Source organism: Piliocolobus tephrosceles, chromosome 7, assembly GCF_002776525.5.
Source record: "Piliocolobus tephrosceles isolate RC106 chromosome 7, ASM277652v3, whole genome shotgun sequence".
NCBI classification, from domain to species: Eukaryota; Metazoa; Chordata; class Mammalia; order Primates; family Cercopithecidae; genus Piliocolobus; species Piliocolobus tephrosceles.
In genome coordinates, this window is record NC_045440.1 from 23714906 (window position 1) to 23736699 (window position 21794).

General features: G+C 38.5%; 1 protein-coding gene across 3 annotated transcripts in view; it reads left to right on the top strand.

Annotated features, from left to right (window-relative positions):
* CDCA2 (cell division cycle associated 2) overlaps window positions 1–16924 on the top strand; it is a 49732-nt gene extending 32808 nt beyond the window's left edge. For all 3 annotated transcript variants that reach the window (XM_023216760.2, XM_023216762.2, XM_023216761.2), the window contains exons 14-15: window positions 12347–12518; window positions 15531–16924. In XM_023216760.2, the coding sequence (XP_023072528.2) occupies window positions 12347–12518; window positions 15531–16759 (1401 nt within the window). In that variant the 3' untranslated portion in view covers window positions 16760–16924. The remainder of the gene's footprint in view (window positions 1–12346; window positions 12519–15530) is intronic.
* Window positions 16925–21794: the final 4870 nt, after the last annotated feature.

Here is a 21794-nt window from a genome sequence, read left to right on the forward strand (position 1 = left end):
AAAGTAAGGAGATACTATGAAAAAGGAATTGCACAAACATAAAATTTAGTAGTTTTAAAAGAGTTAAAGTTAAGGAAAGTCGCCCAGAAGGTAGAGCAAAAGAAAGACTGGAAACAAGAGAATCTAGGAGACATCTATAGGACTGTTAGGAAGAAGAAGGATAAAAGAGAATGAGAGAAGTTATCCAAATAAAAGAAGAATATTTCCCAAAAATAGAATGGAAGAAATTATCCAAATAAAAGAAGACGATTTCCTAGAACTGAAGAAGGGAGTCTTCAAGTTAAAAGCACCCACTGAATGCCTGGTACAATGAAGAAGGGCTGGGGGTAGGCCTGTAACTGTGAAACTGAACAATAAGGATAAAGAGGAAAGTGGACTTTTCCTACAGAGACATAAGAACCAGAGTGGCATCAAGGCTAACAATAGCCTGAAAGCCGCAAAATCTCACAAGAGTTCATTTAAAGCTTAGAAGAAAACTTAATTTTAACTGAGTATTCTACACCAAGCCAAAGTCTCAATTAAATGTGAAGGAAAAAATAAAAGACATTTGAGTGTTTCTTTTTTTCTTTTCTTTTTATTTTGAGAGAAGGTTTCACTCTCACCCAGGCTGGACTGCAGTGCTGCAGTCACTGCTCACTGCTCACTGCATGCTTGACCTCCCAGGCTCAAGTGATCCTCCCACCTCAGCCTCATGAGTAGCTGGGACTACAGGTGCACACCACCATGCTTGGCTAGTTTTGTTTTGTTTTATTTTGTTTTTGAGATGAAGTCTCACTCTGTTGCCCCAGGCTGGAGTGCGGTGGCATGATCTTGGCTCACCACAACCTCCACTTCCTGGGTTCAAGCGATTCTCCTGCCTCAGCCCCCCAATTTCCCAATTAGCTGGGACTACAGGTGCATGCCGCCATGCCTGGCTAATTTTTGTATTTTTAGTAGAGACAAGGTTTCACTATGTTGACCAGGCTGGTCTCGAGCTCCTGACCTCGTGATCTGCCCTCCTCAGCCTCCCAGAGTGCTGGGATTACAGGCTTGAGCCACCATGTCTGGCTGGCTAATTTTGTTTTAGTTTCTTGTAGCGCGGTTTGGGGTATAGGAGTTGGCCTCACCTTATTGCCCAGGCTGGTCTCAAACTCTTCCTGGGCTCAATCACTTCTCTCACCCCAGCGTTCCAAAGTGCTGGGATTACAGGCTTGAGCCAGCATGCCCAGCCATAAAGTTATTTTTCTTTGGATGCTACTGGAGGAGAAACTCTAGCAAAATGAGGAACTAAGCTTAAGAATTCAAGACACGATGGATCTAACAATACAAGAGCGTGATCAAAGGGAAATCGCTGGTTATAGCTGTTCAGCCAGCCCAGAAGAGCAACCAGTCCAAATTTGAGCAGGGAGAAGGTGCTGGAGGAAAAAAACAGAAAAGACCTGTGATTGAAAGAATGAAAGTTACCTCACATACAAAAAAAAAAAAAATGGTAATTATATACCATTTCAAATAAAAGTCTGTGTAAAAGTTTTAGAGTAAATATGAAGCAAACATTACTATGATTTCAAGCAATAATGCAGAATAAGGAAAAGTAGATTTTATGGTGCCAGAAATCATCTCCCTCAAGGGTCCCAGAGGAGAAGAAAGGAATATGACGCTGTGCTTGGCAGACCCATGAAAAATGTTTGCACGGTCATCATAATATAGATGCTGTTTGTTTTCAACTAAGGACGAAGCTTTTTGTTGTGCAGGATGATGTAAGTGTTAACAATCCAATAATAACAGGAAAATGTAGTTAATAGCAGAAGGTGAAAAGTGAGTTAAAAAGGTAGAAACAAGGGGGCTAATGGTGTTGCTGGCAAGAGTGCAGACTCTGGACCAGACCCCTGGGTTTAAATCCTGCGTTCATTCCTCCCTCCAGTGCAATGCTGGGTAAAAGTCTGGACTCCTGGTTTGTTTGTTTGTAAAACAGTGGTGGAAATGGATGTTAGAAGTTTGTGAATCTTAATGAATTCATGCATGCGCAACTCTTAGAAAAGCGCCTGACCATAGTAAGCTTTGTGGCCATTATCATCATTATCATGAGACATTCAAGATGTATATTTTAAATTTTAATGAAAAGAAATAAAAATGTAAAAGTTCAATGTTTACCAATAGAAGAACCAAAATTAACATAGAAAAGAGGCAGGTTTGGTTTTAAGTGAGTAGTTTTTTTCATCTTTCATAGCAAGGCATTGACAGATAACTAAAATTAGATTAAACGCCACTTCTCAACCAGAAGTAGCGTTAGAATCCTCAAGAGTAAATTCCTTTATAAACCAGAAATAAAGTTCCCAAAGTGTGAGTCAAAAACCAGAAACAGTGAGGACAAAGGATTGGTGAATTTGATATCTTTTGAACCATATATCATGGAGTATATATAAGGAAAAAAATCCCCATAAGAAAATTTAAAAGACAAAGGACAAACTTGGGAAAAGTATTTGCAACTCATATCAGACACCAAGGATTAATGTCACTAATATTTAAAGAGCTTCTAAGTTACTTAGAAAGGAACAGTCTTCAAAAGATAACAAAACATTTACAAAACTGAAATGAAAATGACCTTCAACATAGGAAGGAAATGTTCAGACTTCCTCATCGTGAGAGAACTGCATCTCTAACGTGCATTGAGATGCGTTTCCCACCTTTTAGATTACCAAAAATCTGAAAGTTGACAGCACACTCACGTGGTGAGGCTGTGGGGCAAAAACGCACACTCATACATTTTCTGTTAAAGCAGACCTCTGTGGAGGAATATTTGGCAGTATCTGGCCAAATTAAATATTATTTATCCTTTGACCCAATAGGCCTATTTCTAGAAATCTATCTCAAAGATCCACTGATCAAAATACAAAAATATGTGTTTATTTATTGCAGCATTCTTTGTAAAGCAAAAGACTAAAAGCAAACCATATGCTCATTGATATGAGACTTGTTGAAAAAACTGTGGTGTTTCCATAAAGTGAGTATTAGGCAACTGTAGAAAGCTGTGAAGAGAACTTCCATACACTTCTGTGTAGTGATGCCAAGGGGACACAGATGGCCCTTTATATACTGTGGTCCAGCATCCGTGGTTGGTTGAATCAAAAACATTCAGGGCTAGGTGAGGTAACTCACACCTGTAATCTCAGCACTTTGGGAGGCTGAGATTGGAGGACTGCTTGAGGCCAGGAGTGCGAGACCAGCCTGATCAACATAGTACAACCCCATCTGTATTTTTTTAATATATTATTTTTTAAAAAATAAAATACTCAGAAAAATCCAATAACAATACAACAATTTAAAAAATACAAAGTTTAAAATATAGCATATTAACTATGTAGTATTTATATTGTATTCGGTGTTAAGTCATCTAGAGATGCTTTAAAGCATATTTATGCTGTATTTTTACAGTATAATGCTGTGAAAGGAAGTTTGCATAGGCTCTATGCAAATACTGTGCCACTTTATGTCAGGGACTTGAGTATCTGCAGATTTTTGATATCCACAGGAGGTTCTAGAACCAATTCCTGTACAGATACTGCAGGATGACTGTGTTTACTGTTAAAATGAAAAAAGCATGTTATAAAATAATATATGTGATCAACTACCGGTTATGGACTGAATTGTGTCCCCTCCCAAATTTATATATTGAAGTCCTAACTCCCAGGATCTCAGAATGTGACTGTATTTGGAGATTTGGTCTTTAAAATAGTTATTAAGTTAAAATGAGATCCACAGTGTGGGTCCTGATCCACTCTGACTGGTGTTCTTGTAAGAAGAGGAAATTTGGATCCCCAAAGGGACACCAGGGGCGCGTGCGCATAGAAAATGACCATGTGAGGACACGGCCACAGGATGGCCATCTGAAGGCCAAGGAGAGAGGCCCCAAGAGACACCAGCCCTGCCAACACCCTGATCTTAACACTGCCAGCCTCCAGACCTGGGAGAAAATTAATTTCTGTTGTTTGAACTACATAGTCTGTGACATTTTATTGTAGTAGCCTGACAAACTAATACATTACCCTTCGTCTAAGAAAGTAGAGATCATTAAAAAATAATAATGGTATGTGTATATACACACACATATAGTGTTGATTTTTAAGTTGAAGAATAAGCCAAAGAAAAATTAAAAACTGGCTATAGGGAGAAGGAAGGAGACAGGAGAGAATGTGAATGCAAGCTAGACTTCATTAAGTGTGTGCTGTTTTTTAGTTTTGATTGTGGGACCATTTAAATGTTTTGCCTGACTATGAAACAAAATTAAAGCCAGGAGAAAGAGAGCAATCTCTAAAAAGCGAAAGCAAAATTTGACAAAGTAATTTTACTACGTCAAATTGGTGGTTTAACCTCATTAAGAATTTTTTCAAACCTAGAAATTTGAATATAAGGGGGATAAGTCTTTTTTTTTTTTTTTTTGAGATGGAGTCTCGCTCTGTCACTCAGGCTCGAGTGCAGTGGCGTGATCTCAGCTCAATGCAAGCTCCGTCTCCCAGGTTCATGCCATTCTCCTGCCTCAGCCTCCTAAGTAGCTGGGACTACAGGCGCCTGCTGCCATGCCCAACTAATTTTTTTTTTTTTTTTTTAGTAGAGACTGGGTTTCACCATGTTAGCCAGGATGATCTTGATCTCCTGACCTCATGATCCGCCCGCCTCAGCCTCCCAAAGTGCTGGGATTACAGGCGTGAGCCACCGCACCCGGCCCTATAAGGGGAATAACTCTTAAGGACAAAAATAACTGCAAAGAAATTATAAACAGTATGAAACACTCAATAGAAGCACTCAATTTAGAATAAAGCAAATAAGCAATTTTTCCTGTCATTAAGAATCATTCACTAAGAGACAAAAGATAAATTTTTAAATCCAAGAAATTTAAAACCTTGTAAGACTAAATTTGAATTGGAAATAAGAGTAGAAACTCATTTTATTTTCCATTTAAAGGAATTGTCCAGCTCTATCCATTGATAAAGCTTTAAATTCATGAGCATCCCTGGTGCATAGATTGTCATTAGACATACCAGTTAAAAGGGATTAGCGTCCGTTGGTGAAATGGCTGCTGTCAGATTTACAACAACAAATTTAAAAAGTGAGCCTGCCTGGGTCTGTACCAGAGTACAAGGAAGGATGCTAAATAAAACTACTGGTGTCGTGTTAACGGACACAAAACCATCTTCAAGGGGCTTCCACTGACCAAATATGACCATCAGCATTGCAAAGTGTTGAAGTAGTACAATCATGAAATAACGTATAAGTTTATTACTTTTTTTAAGTAATGGACACTTTAGAACCTTGTTAGGATACCCACTCATTTTTCTGATAACAGGAAAATAAAATTTGAGCTGTATTTCAGGTAAACAAATAGTTGATGAGGGAAAAGTTTATAGAAGAATTCCAGCTAATAAAAAAAGAAATGCTCAAAAAAGCTGCTAAAACATTTGATAAAAGGCTGATGTGACATCATAGTAACAATCAACAGAGGAAAGAAACACCGTATAGAATGGGAGAAGATATTACAACTACATACCATACATGTGATAAGGGGTTTATAGCCAAAATATGTAAGAAACTCAAACAGCTCAATAACAAGAACACATCATTTGAAAAATGGGCAAAGGTCCAGAATAGACATTTCTCAAAAGACATGCAAATGGCTAACATCACTAATCATCAGGGAAATGCAAATTAAAACCACAGGAAATGCAAATTAAAATCACTATTATCAAACAGATGAAAGATTACAAGCACTGGAGAGGAGGGAACCCTTTGTTCACTGTGGGTAAGAATATAAATTGCTACAGCCTGTTTTGATTGACAAAGTCAACTAAAAATACAGAACTGAATGTCTAAATAAAATGTTTTATTTGGGAAAATGTAATTGCAGTTTGGGGCATATACACAGACTGAGGTGGTCTTTGATATGTCCTAAGAACAAAGAAAGTTGGGGTTTGAGTAGAAAGAGAAATGTTACATATTATTTAGAAAGAAAACTCACTGGCCCTACGCAAAGTTTTAGGGAGCTGGCAAACTGATTGGTGAGTGATGGTGGTAGTTAAATTTAGTCTTACAATCTCAAGTGCTTTTTTTCCCCTGGTCTCTGGATTCCAGTTGTTTATGACCCTGTAACTCCAAATAATCCATTTTCACAAGACATTATGGGAAACAGTATGGGGGTTCCTCAAAAAGTTAAAAATAGAACTACCATATGATCCAACAAATCCCACTTCTGGGTATGTATCCAAAGGAAATGAAATCAGTTTATCAAAGAACGATAACCAAGTTACGGATTCAGGCTAAGTATCCATCAACAGATGAATGAATAAAGAAAAAATATGTGTGTACACACACAACAAAATGCTGTTCAGCCTTAAAGAAATCCTGTCATTTTGACAGCATAGAAAGACATTATGTTAAGTAAAATAGCCCAGGCACAAAGAGACAAGAAGATCTCACATGTGGAATCTTTAAACAAACAAACAAAAAACTTACAGAAGCTAAGAATAGAATGGTGGTTGTCAGCGGGGCTAGTGGGTTGAGTGGTGGCGGATGAGGAGATGTTGGTTCAAGGGTACAAAGTTTCAGTGAGACAGGATGAGTAAGGTCTGGAGATCTATTATACAGCATGGTTTGTGACTAGGAAATAATAATGTATATGTGAAAATTGCTAAGAGATGACATTGTAAGTGTTCTTACCATAAAATAATTATGTGAAGTGGTGGAGATGTTTAATTTAATCATGTCCCAATGTATGCATATGTCAAAACATCTCCACCATATTATAGGCAAGTTTTAATTTGTTGGTTATACAATTGTATTCAAATTTGTCCATCAAAACTGAATCTAATCAAGCTTCTAGATCTAATTGCCAATTTATAGGACATGGAGGAACATAGACACACTGACCGTAGTGAGCCAAATCTAGGACTTGGCTAATTCTATAGGAAAGATGCCTCAATTTACTCACCAAATAAATGTTGAGGGAAGTAAAAGAAGGAGCCATAGTATAAAAGACACTAAAAGACATTAATCAAATGGTACATGTGGAGATCTTATTGGGATCCTGATTAGAACAATTGTTTTAGGAAAAAAAAATAAAAAAATTATGGGCCAAGGGAGAAATTTGAACTTTGAGGAGATACTGGGGAAAATTGCCATCATGGTTTTTGTGTTTTGTTGAATTACATTTTGTTTTATTTTGTTTTGTTTTGTTTTGTTTGGACAGAGTCGCTCTGTCACCCAGGCTGGAGTGCAGTGGCATGATCTTGGCTCACTGCAACCTCCTCTTCCCAGGTTCAAGTGATTCTCCTGCCTCAGCCTCCCAAGTAGTTGGTACTACAGGTGTGTACCGCCATGCTCAGCTAATTTTTGTATTTTTAGTAAAGACGGGGTTTCATCATGTTGGCCTAGCGGGTCTCAAACCCTGACCTCAGGTGATCTGCTCCCCACAGGCCTTCCAAAGTGTGGGATTACAGACATGAGCCTCTGTCCTCTGCATACATTTTAAATTTTGTGATCATTGTGTATACACACTGTTCTAAGAAGTAAGGCAGAGAGATCCCAAGTGCCCTTTACCTAGCTAGTTTCCCCCAATTGTGACATCTTGCAAAATCATAGTTCAGTGTCACAGCCAAGATACTGATACAGCCAAGATCCAGAGAGTGCTCCCATGGCCCTTTGTAGCTACATCCACTTCCTACCCATAACCCCGCCTCATCCCCTGGCAACCACTAATCTTTCTCCATTCCTACAGTTTTGTCATTTCGAAAAGGTTACCCTAATGGAATCATGTACTGTGTAATTCTGGGACTGGCTTTTTCACTCAGCATAATTCTCTGGAGATTTGTCCAGGTTGTTATGTGTATCAGCAGTTCTTTTTATTGTTGAACCATATTTGCAATTGTCTCTAAAAGAAAAAGAACCTTTAACTCTTCAAGACACTGCAGGATTTTCCGATGAAATGATGTGTAACGTCTGGGATTTGCTTTGAACTAATCTGGGGTTAGGGGAATAAAAGTGAATCATGATTTCTATATGCTAGTAATTGTTGAAGTTAGCTGATGGGTACATAGGGTTCAGTAAACTATTCTCTGTACTTTTTGGGTGTTTGAAATTTTCCATTAGACAAAGTTAAAAATATAGCAGTATGAGCCCTTTATTAGAAAAAGGGAGTTAACTGCAAGAGCTAAAACTGGACCCAGCAGATAAGTAAGCACCAGGGGCAGGCAAGTGTGTGCTTGATCACCGTAAGCTTTCCTATATGGTGTGATTTGTTGCCATGTCCATGAATTTTTTTTTTTTTTTTTTTGGAGACGGAGTCTTTCTCTCACCCATGTGGAGTGCAGTGGTTCAATCTCAGTTCGCTGCAGCCTCCACCTCCCAGGCTCAAGTGATTCTCCTGCCTCAAGCTTCACTAGTAGCTGGGAGTGCAGGGCCCACCACCACACCCAGCTAATTTTTGTATTTTTGGTAGAGATGAGATTTCATCATGTTGCCCAGGCTGGTCTTGAATTCCTGAGCTCAAGCAGTCCATCTACCTCGGCCTCCCAAAGTGTTGGGATTAAGGGCATGAGCCACCGGGCCGGCCTGAATTATTTTTAAATAATTTTAAAGCTATTCTCTGAAAATAATTTAAAGAAGTCTTAATTATGCAAATAAGACAAAAGATAAACATTTACTTCTGCTTCCTGACCTCCTTCACTGTGTGAGAAGAGGAATCAGTGATTTTGGAGTAAATAGAATTGCTTTAGGGACAGTCCCTTCAGTTGTTCTTTGGCTTTTCTAAGCCATAATCCACCGTAACCATTTCTTGATCAAATGGCTTTCCCCGGGGGGTTCCAACCATATATAACTTCTTCGTTGTTACACTATCAGCAAGGCTTTTGTACTGTGGTAAATTCAGATTTTGGTAAGTTTCTGGCCTTTGCTGATGAAATCTTCTCATGACTAAGATCAGCTCTGCCAGATATGTTTTCAGGACAGACAGACCTGAGGTGCTTTAATTGTTGTTTTTTGGGGGAGGGAGATGGTGGTAATATACTTTTGTTGGCCCATAACCATGAAAAAACAGAAATTTAGTCTTTCAATCACATTGAGCAAATTTTATGTAAGCTTAACTGTACTTCTTTGACCATTCATTCATTCATTCATTCATATTTGTGGAGTAGCCACTGTGTGCTTGGCACTATTGTAGATCCAGGGACATGATTTCCAAAATCATGAGAAGAAGGGATCTTTTTTTTTTTTTAACCCATATATCAGAAGCTAATCTGGTGTTATTATCTGGTGGCATTGCCCACAGTGTGTTAACTGACCACACTGGGTCTATGCCCTATAGTAATATTAATAGCATAATTTAATATTAAAAAATAAAAGTATATGAGGTAATCAATATGTTCATTAGCTTGACTTAATCATTCCACAATGCATACATATATTGAAACATGGTGTTGTATGCCATACGTATATTCAATTTTTGTCAATTAAAATTTTTTTTTCTGTTTTTTAAAAAGAGTCACTGTGTTGCCCAGGCTGGAGTGCAATGGTGCGATCATAACTCAGCTGCAGCCTCAACCTCCTGTGTTCAAGCAGTCCTCCTGCTTTAGCTTCCTGAGGAGCTAGGACTACATGGGTGTGCCACCACACCTGGCTTAAAAAAAAAAAGAAAAATGTGTTGATATTTTTCCTCATATACACTCTCAAGTAATGGAAAAGAATTTGAAAGAACAACATAGCTTTTACCATGGGTCAGGCCCTACATTAACCAGCTGTATCACATGTCAGCTCATTTAATACTCACCTCAGCTTTATGTGGGGTGTGCTGTTGTGACTCCTGTTTTGCTGAGGAGGAGAATGAGGTACAGAAAGTTGACTTGCCCAGGGTTATAAAGCAGTTAAGTAACAGAGTCAGGACTTTAACCCAAAAAGTGTCTGCCACCAGAGGCCAATTTTTTTTTTTAATTTTTTTTTTCCAACTTATCTGTGAGCCTCAAGTTAAGATTTTTCTTTTCTCTTGGCTTTCAGGTTCATTGACCAAGCCAGCATTTCCCCAACTGTTCCACGGAATGTCAACAGATGTTCCATGAAAAAAATATTTACTGGAAAAATATTTAACCCAGCACTTTCCTAATGTGTATAGAGATTATTTATACTGCGGACTTCTCAGAGAATTTCATGTTAAATGTACACTGTAAATCACCAGGAGGAACATTCATCTTGTACAGTTCTAAAATTTTTTTTCTGTGGAATGTTTTGTTTTCACAGGATATCTATAGATTTCTCAAGGAGCACATAGTTTTGTGCCATTTCTGTACTCTTGAATCTCACCATTAGTTTCACCTAAATATTCTGTGCTGTCACCCAAATGACCTTTCTTAAATTTAAGATCAAACATTGACACTCCCGAAGTCACCATGCAGTGAGCCCTCATTGCTTTCATTCAAGTCACTGTGACAAGGGCTCTGCTCCTGCCACTCCTGCATGGATCCAGGGGCCATGTCTTGCTGCATGCAGCCCTGCACCTGTGCTGTGCTGTCTCACTTTGAGTTCAGGCACATGGCATTCCCTTCTTTGAAAAGCCTTTCTTCATTGCCCCCATAATAGGCCAAAACAGCCTTTGCTTGTTTGAGATTTGACTTAGACATTACATTTTCCGTGGAGCCAATCTTGAACACCTCCTGCAGGCTGGGTACCCATCTTCTCAGTTCACACAGCCTGTCATGGTGCGATGGTGCGTGTGCATGGTAACTCCTTTCCTTTACCCCAGCAGCTCCTTGAAGAACACATCCTCTTTGCTTCTAGATCCCACAGCTGGCAAGTTATTACCTAGCACACAGCAGTCTCAATAAATGTGTGAATGAATTCCACTTTCTGGATGGTTTTTTTTTTTTTTTTTTTTTTTTTTTGAGATGAAGTTTTGCTCTGTCGCCAGGCTGGAGTGCAGTGGCGCAATCTCGGGTCACTGCAACCTCTACCTGCCAGGTTCAAGCAATTCTTCTGCCTCAGCCTCCTGAGTAGCTGGGACTACAGATGTGCACCACCATGCCCAGTTAATTTTTGTATTTTTAGTAGAGACGGTTTTCACCATGTTGGCCAGGATGGTCTAGATCTCCTGACCTCGTGATCTGCCCACCTCGGCCTCCCAAAGTGCTGGGATTACAGGCGTAAGCCACCACGCCTGGCCTGTGTTGTTAATATGTTTTGTGTTGTCCTTAAATTCTGGTTCTCTTCAACATTATCACATTGAATATGTCTCATTCCTTTTGCCCATAACAGACTGTCTTTCTAGTATTTCAGCATTTCCCCGAAGTCTTCCATATGAAACTTTTTTAAAAACATAAAACATTATTTCTTAGTTACTGATATGGCACTGAGAATTGAGTGTAATACTCCATTCTGGATATATTAAGCAACTTCTAATTTTTATGGAAACCTACATTTTCCATCAATTAATGTCAGACCTTTGTCTTCCATCTTCTGCTTGTGCTTGTTAAAATCCATTTTGTTTTGACCGAATCTTGATTAAGTCATCTGTTGTTTGAATCTGCAGATTCAGCTAGCTTTGTGTTTTCTTCATATTTTACATACACACCTACTGTTTCTTCATCCAGACCTAGGAGCATAAAGCGTCTCCCATAGCTTACAGTATGTAACTCACACTTGGTTAATCCTGAGTCATCATAACTATGTGCTTCTTAAAAATATCTCATGACATCACATCCATGTAGTTGGTTCTAAAGCATCTCATATGTTTTTTCATTTATCCAGCCCTTGTTTTGGCAAGTGCCTTGTGGAAATGTAGAAAGCTTCCATACAATTTATAAACTGAATCCTGCTTTGTAGTTTATTTGACTTTGTGGAAGTTACCTGACTTCCTACCCTCGATTTAGATGCTTACAATTTTAAATGAAATATGAAAGTGATCTATTCAATAAAGCACTGTATAAACAATGATTAGAGATATTAGAGAAGTTGAAGGTCAGGTTGGGTGTTATGGCTCACACTTGTAATCCCAGCACTTTGGGAGGCCAAGGCAGGAGGATCGCTTGAGCTCAGGAATTTGAGGCAAGCCTGGGCAACATGGTGAGACCCCATCTCTACCAAAAATACAAAATAAAAAGCCGGTCGTGGTGGTGTCCACCTGTGGTCCCAGCTACTTGGGAGGCTGATGGGAGGATTGATTGAGCAGGGGGGCAGAAGTTGCAGTGAGCCGAGATTGTGCCACTGCACTCCAGCCTGGATGACAGAGTGAGACCTTGTCTCAAAAATAATAATAATAATAATAATAACTAAAGGGTCAAAATTTTACATGGTACTACATCTTTTTCAATTGCAATATTTTAATGCATTTTCTCAGGTTTTAAAAAGTTGCAGAAAGAAGAAAAGAAAGGGAAAGAAAAGTGTTCAGAAATCTTTATATGGGGAAAGAGACATCGCTTCTAAGAAGCCCCTCCTCAGTCCTATTCCCGAGCTGCCTGAAGTCTCTGAGATGACACCTTCAGTTCCAAGCATCCGAAGACTGGGTTCAGGTATCCTCACCTTTTCCTGGTAGTTATATTTTATCTTTTCTCGTCACCTTCTTCGTTGCTATTTTACTTTTTTCACTTTTTTCCCATTCACTATGTAAAGAGTAAGTAAATTTAAAAAGCAACGTTTCCTCACATTACCATGAGCATTTCAAGTGAAGGAAAGAGTCACTTGTAACTTGTAGGTGGCTTAGACCCTTTTCAGAATCTGATGGAAACTCTGAATCCTTTCCCCAGGAAAACCGAGACACAAGATTTTGCTTATAATATCAGTAATAATTTCTGTGCATCCTATTTCCTTTTGCTTTTTAAAGCATTTTGTGAAAATAAATTCCATTTGGTGGTGTAGTCCATCGTTGAAAGTGAAAGAGAGCTGAATGCAGTGAACAAGGGCTGGGGCACCTGCCTGTGATCCCAACCATTTGGGAGCCTAAGGCAGAAGGATTGCCTGAGCTCAGGAGTTTGAGGCCATCCTGGGCAGCCTAGCAAGACCCTGTCTTTAAAAAAAAAGGAACAAAAAATGCGAACGAGGTTATGGTTCAGTAATATGTATACCTTATATGAGTTAAGGGCAACGATGTTTTGTTAGAGTTGTCACTACTGAGTGTTTTCTAAAAATAGTACATATAAATTGAGCTTGATTACCTTGAAAGTTATTTTATTATCAAGTCAGTTGATATATGGAGTAGATAAAAAATGGAATTGTTTCTGGTTTCTAATGCCCAAATTTTAAATGGACTAGATCTTGATGAAAATAATAAGGATTTTTTTTTTTTTTTAATTTTTAGTAGAGATCAGGTGTCCCTGTGTTGCCCAGGCTGGTCTCAAACTCCTGGGCTCAAGCAGTCTTCTTGCCTCAGCCTCCCAAAGTACTGAGATTACAGACATGAGCCACGCTGTCTTGCCTGAAGAATAATGTGTGTCCACTTGGTGTATTGATTTGTATAGAATCATTTTTTAAATGGCTACCTTTATCAATCATCAGATATTTGTAGCCTGCCTCCTTTTTGCAGAATACCATACAAGATTAATAATAGACTTGAGGATGAATGAGGTACATGCCACCATAGACTCTTGGCTTCTGCGTCCTGCTTAACATTAGGGTAGCACAGGAGTTTAAATAAACAGCCACCCCTCTGTCGCACATGTCCTGGCACACACTCTTCTCCTGCCATGCTTTCTCACAGGCTGTGTTGCGACAGGGCATCCACCACTCTACCTCTTTTTAATCTGACCTAATGTTGCTTATCTTCCAAGATTTTGCTGTACTGTCTGTTTTTCCAGGAATACTCTGCGACATACCTCCATCACCTGGTTTTATGATGATCTATTTTCTGTGTTCTCCTGTTCCCTAAAACTTCAGTCTCCTTGAGAGTGGAAACTAAGTCTTATTTTCATTGCATCTCTGGTTCTAACAGGAGTTTTTCAAAAGATTTTAAAACAGTGATTGCAGTAAAATGTTCCATCTTGCATCCTATTAGAGAATTTATTTTTAAAAATACCTAAAGCATTTTTTTCTGTAACCAGTGGTATCACCTGCTACATGGATTTAAAGCAATTCAGCTCCTTCCTTCCTTTATCTCTTTCTCCTTTCCTGTCTCCCTGTATCTCCTTTACCTTCCTTCTCTAGTATGTTGGATTTTATGCGAAATACGTATCTTTGTGTTAGTTAGTTAGTTAGTTAGTTAGTTAGTTAGTTAGTTGGTTAGTTAGTTAGTTTGTTTGTTTTTTGAGATGGTGTCTCACTCTGTCGCCCAGGCTGGAGTACAGTGGCTCATTGTTGGCTCACTGCAACCTCCATCTCCTGGGTTCCAGCAATTCTCCTGCCTCAGCCTCCCAGGTAACTGGGACTACAAGCACATGCCACCATGCCTGGCTAATTTTGTATTTTTAGTAGAGACAGGGTTTCACAATGTTGGCCAAGCTGATCTCAAACTCCTGACCTCAGGTAATCTGCCTGCCTCGGCCTCCCAAAGTGCTGGGATTACAGGTGTGAATCACTGTGCCCGGCCATAAATATCAATTTTTAAAGCTGTCTAAAGAACCCAACTAACATTGGTTGGCATTGAGTGGACACTGATCTGTTTAATCTCTAGCTTTAAGTGACATAATTTTAAGTACCTTAGTCATGGATATATTTTTAAATGGAAACATTGATTTTTTAGACTTGTGGCTCACCTTATGTTTTATAAATCTTTTAGTTTTTATTTTGTTTAAAACACTTTATTCATTTGACTGGCCACTGAAAAACATCATCTGAGGTAACAAAGATTGCATCTAATTGTTCTAAGATTTAGAACTCATAAAGCCTGAACTCATGTGGGCTGTGTTACTTACAATTTGATGATGGTTTTTCCACCTCTGATGTGCCAGAAACACATGAAAGGCTGCCCATGTGTATCTTCCTGGAGGATATTTAGTCAAAGGCTGAGGAATTAAGGGTTGATTTTTATAATATTGAAACAAACATGGTCTGCTTGAGAGTACAGTGCACTTTATAGTAATTTTTAACCAAGGGCATTGAGACCTGAGTGTCTTCAGGCATGCTGTTTTAGCTCGTAAGTCCTCAAATACCCCCAGAATTCCAAATTTTCCCTCCCCTGTTTCGGAGGATACCTTAGTAGAAAGTTTCAGAAGCATAATGTTGCCCATTTGCAGTCATTCATTTTCAGGGAAATGAGAAATGTCGCTGCCTCATGCTAATGGACCCTGTAGCATGGGAAGGGTGTTAGAATGCAGGAAGCAGTTTCAGATGCCATTCTCACTTTCATGGTTTTAGTTTTATATGTTTTATTAATTCATGCGTTGAATACCTATTTTCTTAACCTGTGGATCATGGGAGAACTAAGAGAGGAGGAGGAGGATGACGGATGGGCAAGTACAGTATAACATTTGTGGGTCTTGTGAATGCTTAAAACACAAAAACAAAACAGGGCACCTGATTATGTAATAAATGTAAAGTTCATTCCCATTGTTACTTTTTAATTCGATTGAAACCTATTTACATGCCCATAGGTTATTTCAACTCAAATGGCAAACTGGAAGAAGTGAAGGCTCCTAAAAATCCAGTGAAAAGAAAGTATCTTTTGCCTCACGACCCAGATTTGCATATGCATCAAGGCATTGATAAATATCATGTGTCTGAATTTTGCTCTTATATGAAAAGTTCCTCATCGGTTGTCTATGCTACTTCTGATGAAGATCCAAATACAAATATAATGAACATTAATGAAAATAAAAATATTCCAAAAGCAAAAAATAAGTCAGAAAGTGAAAATGAACCAGAAGCTGGAGCTGACAGTTCTGCTTCTTGTGCTTCTGTACCTGAAGAACGTGTGGCATCAGAGAGTCCCAAACCTGCTCTGACCCTGCAGCAAGGTCAAGAATTTGCTGCTGGTGGTCAAAATGCAGAAAACCTCTGTCAAATCTTGAAAATTTCACCAGATCTAAACATAAAGTGTGAAAGAAAGGATGACTTCTTAGTAGCTGCAGAAGGAAAACTGCAATGCAATCGTTTAATGCCTAACTCACAAAAAGACTGTCATTGCTTAGGAGATGTCTTAATTGAAAATATGAAAGAATCTAAAAGCCAAAGTGAAGATTTGGGAAGAAAACCCATGGAAAGTAGCAGTGTTAAGAGTTGCAGAGACAGGAAAGATAGAAGACGCTCCATGTATTATTCTGATGGTCAAAGTTTACATTTGGAAAAAAAGGGAAATCACACACCCTCCTCCAATATGGGCAGCTCTGTAGAAATTAGTTTAGAAAATTCTGAACTGTTTAAAGATTTGTCTGATGCCATTGAGCAAACCTTTCGGAGGAGAAATAGTGAAACCAAAGTGCGGCGTAGCACAAGGCTACAGAAAGATTTGGAAAACGAAGGGCTTGTATGGATTTCACTTCCACTTCCTTCCACTTCCCAAAAAGCCAAAAGAAGAACAATATGTACATTTGACAGCAGTGGATTTGAAAGTATGTCTCCCAGAAAAGAAACTGTGTCCTGCAGACAAAAACCACAGATGGCACCTCCCGTCTCAGATCAAGAAAACAGCCAGGGCCCTGCTGCTGGTTCTTCTGATGAACCTGGTAAGAGGAGGAAGAGCTTTTGTATATCTACACTTGCAAATACTAAAGCCACTTCCCAGTTCAAAGGCTACCGGAGAAGATCCTCTCTTAATGGGAAGGGAGAGAGCTCTCTGAATGCCTTGGAAAGGATTGAGCATAATGGAGAAAGAAAGCAGTAATTGACATTTCCTGCAGAGTCTGTGGCAAGATGGAAAGTAACCATCTATGCTGAAATGATCTGTCTAGTTCCCATCCTCTGTTCAACCTCGGTGTTTCAAAAGTTGCTAATAAATAAACTCATTTGAGTTGAACCTACTTTTATGTAGAAATAAATAAGTTTCTTCACCATTCAGATAGAAAACATTCTATTAAATATATTCTTTCCTCAGAGAGTAAATGCTTTATTACTGTTTTGCTAAAAGGGTTATTTTTAGGCCCAACAAGACATCTCTCAATTTTTAGACTTTTTTTAGTATATATATTTTTAAGTACATATTTACCACTGAAGTTTTAGACTCTGTTGTTAGAAGCATCTTTTAGAATTGGCTAATTTTATCTGGATAAGAGGTTTGTTTTTTGTTTTTGTTTTTGATTTTCCCCCACAAAAGACAAATTGATAGAATTAATGGAACTTCATTAAAATTGAAGGAAATATAAACTTTAAGACTTAAAGTGGGTGAGATATATATTTTTCTTTAAATAGCAAAAAAAAAAAAAACCTGACTATGAATTTTAACTGACAAAAGTTGAAATTACAAAACTTGTTTTCCTTTTGGTTAAATTTAAGAGAAGCTTTGATGGCTTGTTTTATCTGTCCCAAATGAGATTTTTATTTTTATAGTTTAAATCCTAAACAAGAAATTTCAGAAAATTCTTTCAATAACCACAATCTTATAAATTCATCACTATAAATGAATATATAATTTAGAAATAACTCTGATATGAAACTATTCATCCCTTCAAACAAGATTCCTGTATGTTTTGTTGTGTGTGTGAGAGAGAGGATTGTTTTTGTTTTTTGTTTTTTTGTTTTTTTTAGTGAAAATATAGCAGCTCAGTTGAAGACTGGGCTCTCAATTTATTCTAATTAGTCACAGGCAGTTTAGGACTTGATTCACGATTTTCCATTAAAAGTTTTGAAAACCAAAAACTCACTGAGAAAGTTAGTTTACTAACACTAAGTGTGGTGGTAGGTCACTGATTTTTTAACACTGAGTTTTCCAGCCGTTCTTTTTCTTTTGTAATATCTGGCACTTGACTTGGTTTCTCTAGCTTTTGCACCATCTCCTATGGCTGTTTCGGTGATAGCAGTTTGAAAAACTAAGTTGCCATATATCTGGAATTTATGAATGCACATAAATCATTATATCATTAAACAATTGTCTTTGAAATCCTTTAAATCATTAAACTCCCCCTCTCCATGATAGCAGAAACATGTTAACAAATAGAGCTCTCTATAAATAACACAGCAGGGAAGAAAGCTCCCGCTGGGCACCCATTTCCCCCTTCTTACATAGAGACTATTTGTTACCTTCTTGGCACCGGCAGGTCTGGAACTCCCGCTGCTAAAGACTAATGTATTTTACATTAACATTCAAAGTGATCCCCAATTTCTTCTGCTCAAGGGTGGATTGTTTTTAAAATTCTTTTATCTTTACATGTAAATTATTTATAGACTCTTTTTTTCCATTTCTAGTTTGGTGGTGTTGGCAAATCACTACCACTAAAAACAAGTTCACCACTCCCCCCACCCAAGAAAATGAATGAATTAGCATCTCTGAAGCTTTTTCGTTTTAATGATTTGAAAAGAAAACTTTCAGAAACCTAATAAAATTGTTTTGCATTTCTACCTTGTCTAATATGAAGACTAACAACTATTATTATTTCACTCCCTATTTTCTATGATGATATATGATCTCAATTGTATTGTAATTTTTAAAATTTCACATGCTTTGTTTTATTTCTCAAAAAGTGCTAATGAAAATGAGGGAAACATTTCCAATCTGTGATTGGGGCATGGTTTTTCAAATGTGAAATGTTCTCTTTTTCTAGCAGCAGTTAAAAATGTAAACACATCTTTAGTTTGAAAATGTTTCATTATAAACATTTCGTTGGCATTTGTCAATAACCAATAGGCATTTTTCCTATAAAGAACAGATACGAACAATCAAAGCAAGTTAGATGCAGTTTTATCTACCAGGTCTCATTTGTACAAGATTTGTAAAACATTAATAATTTCTGTATTTGGTCATTCTTGGTTTTTTGTTGTTGTTGTTATTGTTGTTGTTTTCCCATTTGTTTTCATTAATGGTGAAATCAAAAGCTTGGCTTCAAAATGTTTTTTTCTCCCGCCATAGTTTTTCACTGCAATAACTAACCCTTCACGTTCTTCCGTCATGTTTCTGTTCCTGTACATTCTTGTTTGTTCCAGAAGATGGCAGCACAACCTCTGAAGTTTTTCCTTCTCTGTGCGTAACCTAATGGCTGTGGCCTGTGTGGCCCTCTATTTTTACTCATTTTTCTTACATAAATAGTACGTATCTATTGAAAAACACAGAACTGTATAGAATTTAAAAGTGGAAATGTGGAGTCTATCTTCCTTCCATTCCACGTAGGTGTCATCCAGCCACACCCTCCTCTCTGCAGCTCTCTCTGCAAGCACTTAACACCTGGCATGTACCTTTCAGACCTTTCCTGTGTAAACATGCATGCATCATTTTGTTGTTTCCTAACAGGATCACTGTATGTGCCATTCTGCCACTTGGTTTTTTTAATTCAACAAAATGCCATGAGTATCCTTTAGTCTTTTTATGGACAGCCCTACTGCTGTTGTTTCAGTCTTTTTTAACCCCTGCATATACCTTGAACATCTGTAATGAAGGTGGCCATCTCCTTACTAATGGATGAATGTTAGTTGTCTCCAGCTTTTGCAATTATAGCAGTAAATATAGCAAATACAAAGCCATGTTGGGCTTGTTGAAAATATCTGTAAGATAAATTCCTTGGGCCGGGCGCGGTGGCTCAAGCCTGTAATCCCAGCACTTTGGGAGGCCGAGACGGCGGATCACCAGGTCAGGAGATCGAGACCATCCTGGCTAAACGGTGAAACCCCGTCTCTACTAAAAATACAAAAACTAGCTGGGCGAGGTGGCGGGCGCCTGTAGTCTCAGCTACTCAGGAGGCTGAGGCAGGAGAATGGCGTAAACCCGGGAGGCGGAGCTTGCAGTGAGCTGAGATCCGGCCACTGCACTCCAGTCCGGGCGACAGAGCAAGACTCCGCCTCAAAAAAAAAAAAAAGATAAATTCCTTGAAATTAAAATGATTACGTTCTCTTCTGTGGATCTTAACTGGCACATTCCCCTTACACACATTTTAGTATCCTTGCCTTCTTTCTGCCTCTCATTTTCTGTTCCTACTACTTAATGCCATTTTGCTTCCATCTTCTGTCACTATTGCCTTTACTTCCACTTAAGCTGCAGAATTGAGGGTGAGCCTTAGACCTGGCATATGGAGGAGAGAATGATTAATTATGCCTGGTTCATGCTTTAGATTGAAAGAGCTACTTTTCAAAGTCAAGTTTATTGAGGTATAATTAACCTATGGTGAAGTTCGCTTTTTTAAAGCATCCAGAATTTTGGCAAATTTATACAGCCATGTAACCAGTGCCACAATCAAGTAATAGGACATTTCTGTCACCCCAGAATTCCTCCTGCCTCTTTATAGTTAGTTATCTACCCGCCCGCCAACCCCAGGTCTTCACAACTGCTCATCTGATTTCTAGTGTTACAGTTCTGTCATCTCCAGAATGTCATACAAATGAAATCCTACTCCTTTGTGTCTTTTTTTTTTTTTTTTTTTTTTGAGACGGAGTCTCGCCCTGTCTCCCAGGCTGGAGTGCAGTGGCACGATCTTCGCTCACTGCAACATCCGCCTCTCGGGTTCACGCCATTCTCCTGCCTCAGCCTCCCAAGTAGCTGGGACTACAGGTGCCTGCCACCTCGCCAGGCTAATTTTTTGTATTTTTTAGTAGAGACGGGGTTTCACCTTGTTAGCCAGGATGGTCTCAATCTCCTGACCTAGTGATCTGCCCACCTCAGCCTCCCTAAGTGCTGGGATTACAGGCATGAGCCACCGTGCCCGGCCTTCCTTTGTGTCTTTAGCTTAGCATAATGCTGTTGAGATTCCCTCATGCTTGCATGCTGTCAGTCATTGATACTTGGTTTGTTGCTGATACTTGTTTATTCCATTTTATAGACGTACCAAAACTTGTTTATCAGTTTACCACTTGATGGATATTTGGATTATTTCTGGTTTGGGGCTATTATGAATAAAGCTGCTATAACCATTCACATATGGATCCTTTTTTATCGTCACATGTTTTCATTTATCTTGCATGAATATCTGGTGGTAGGGTTCCTGGGCTGTATGATGGTAGTATTAATATATGTTTACCTTTTTAAGAAACTGCCAAACTTTTCCATAGTGGCTGCATGATTTTGCATTTCCACTGGCAACACGTTGTTTTGTTTGCTCCACATCTTCACCAGCATCTAGTATTGTTGGCCTTTTTTCATTTTAGCCATTCTAGTATGTGTGCAGTAGTTTCTCATGGGTTTTGATTTATTTCTCTAATGACTAATGATATTGAACATCCTTCCTATGCTTATTTGCCATCTTTCTATCTTCCTTGTTGAGATGTCTGTCCAAATTTCTTGCCCACATTTGTTGTTGCTGTTACTGTCTTACTATTATTGAGTTAAAAGAATCTGTACATTTAGATACACATCCTTTATTGGATATGTCTCTTAAAATATTTTTTCCCATTCTGTGACTTGTCTTTTTATTTGCTTAGCAATGTCTTTTGAAGAACAGATTTCATTTTGATGAAGTCCAGTTTACCTTGTTTTTACTTTAATGGTTCATGCTTTTTGTGTCCTAGCTAAGAAATCTTTGCCTAACTCAAAGGCAGAAATATTTTCTCCTGTGTATTCTTCCAGTTGTATAGTTTTAGTTCTCACTTAAGTGTTAGATCCACATTGATTTTCTTGTGTAAGATGAAGGTGGGTTTTTTTTTTCACTTTTTTTTTTTTTTTTGAGATGGAGGCTTGCTCTGTCGCCCAGACTGAGTGCGGTGGCACGATCTCGGCTCACTGCACACTCCATCTCCCAGCTTCACGCCATTCTCCTGCCTCAGCCTCCGGAGTAGCTGGGACT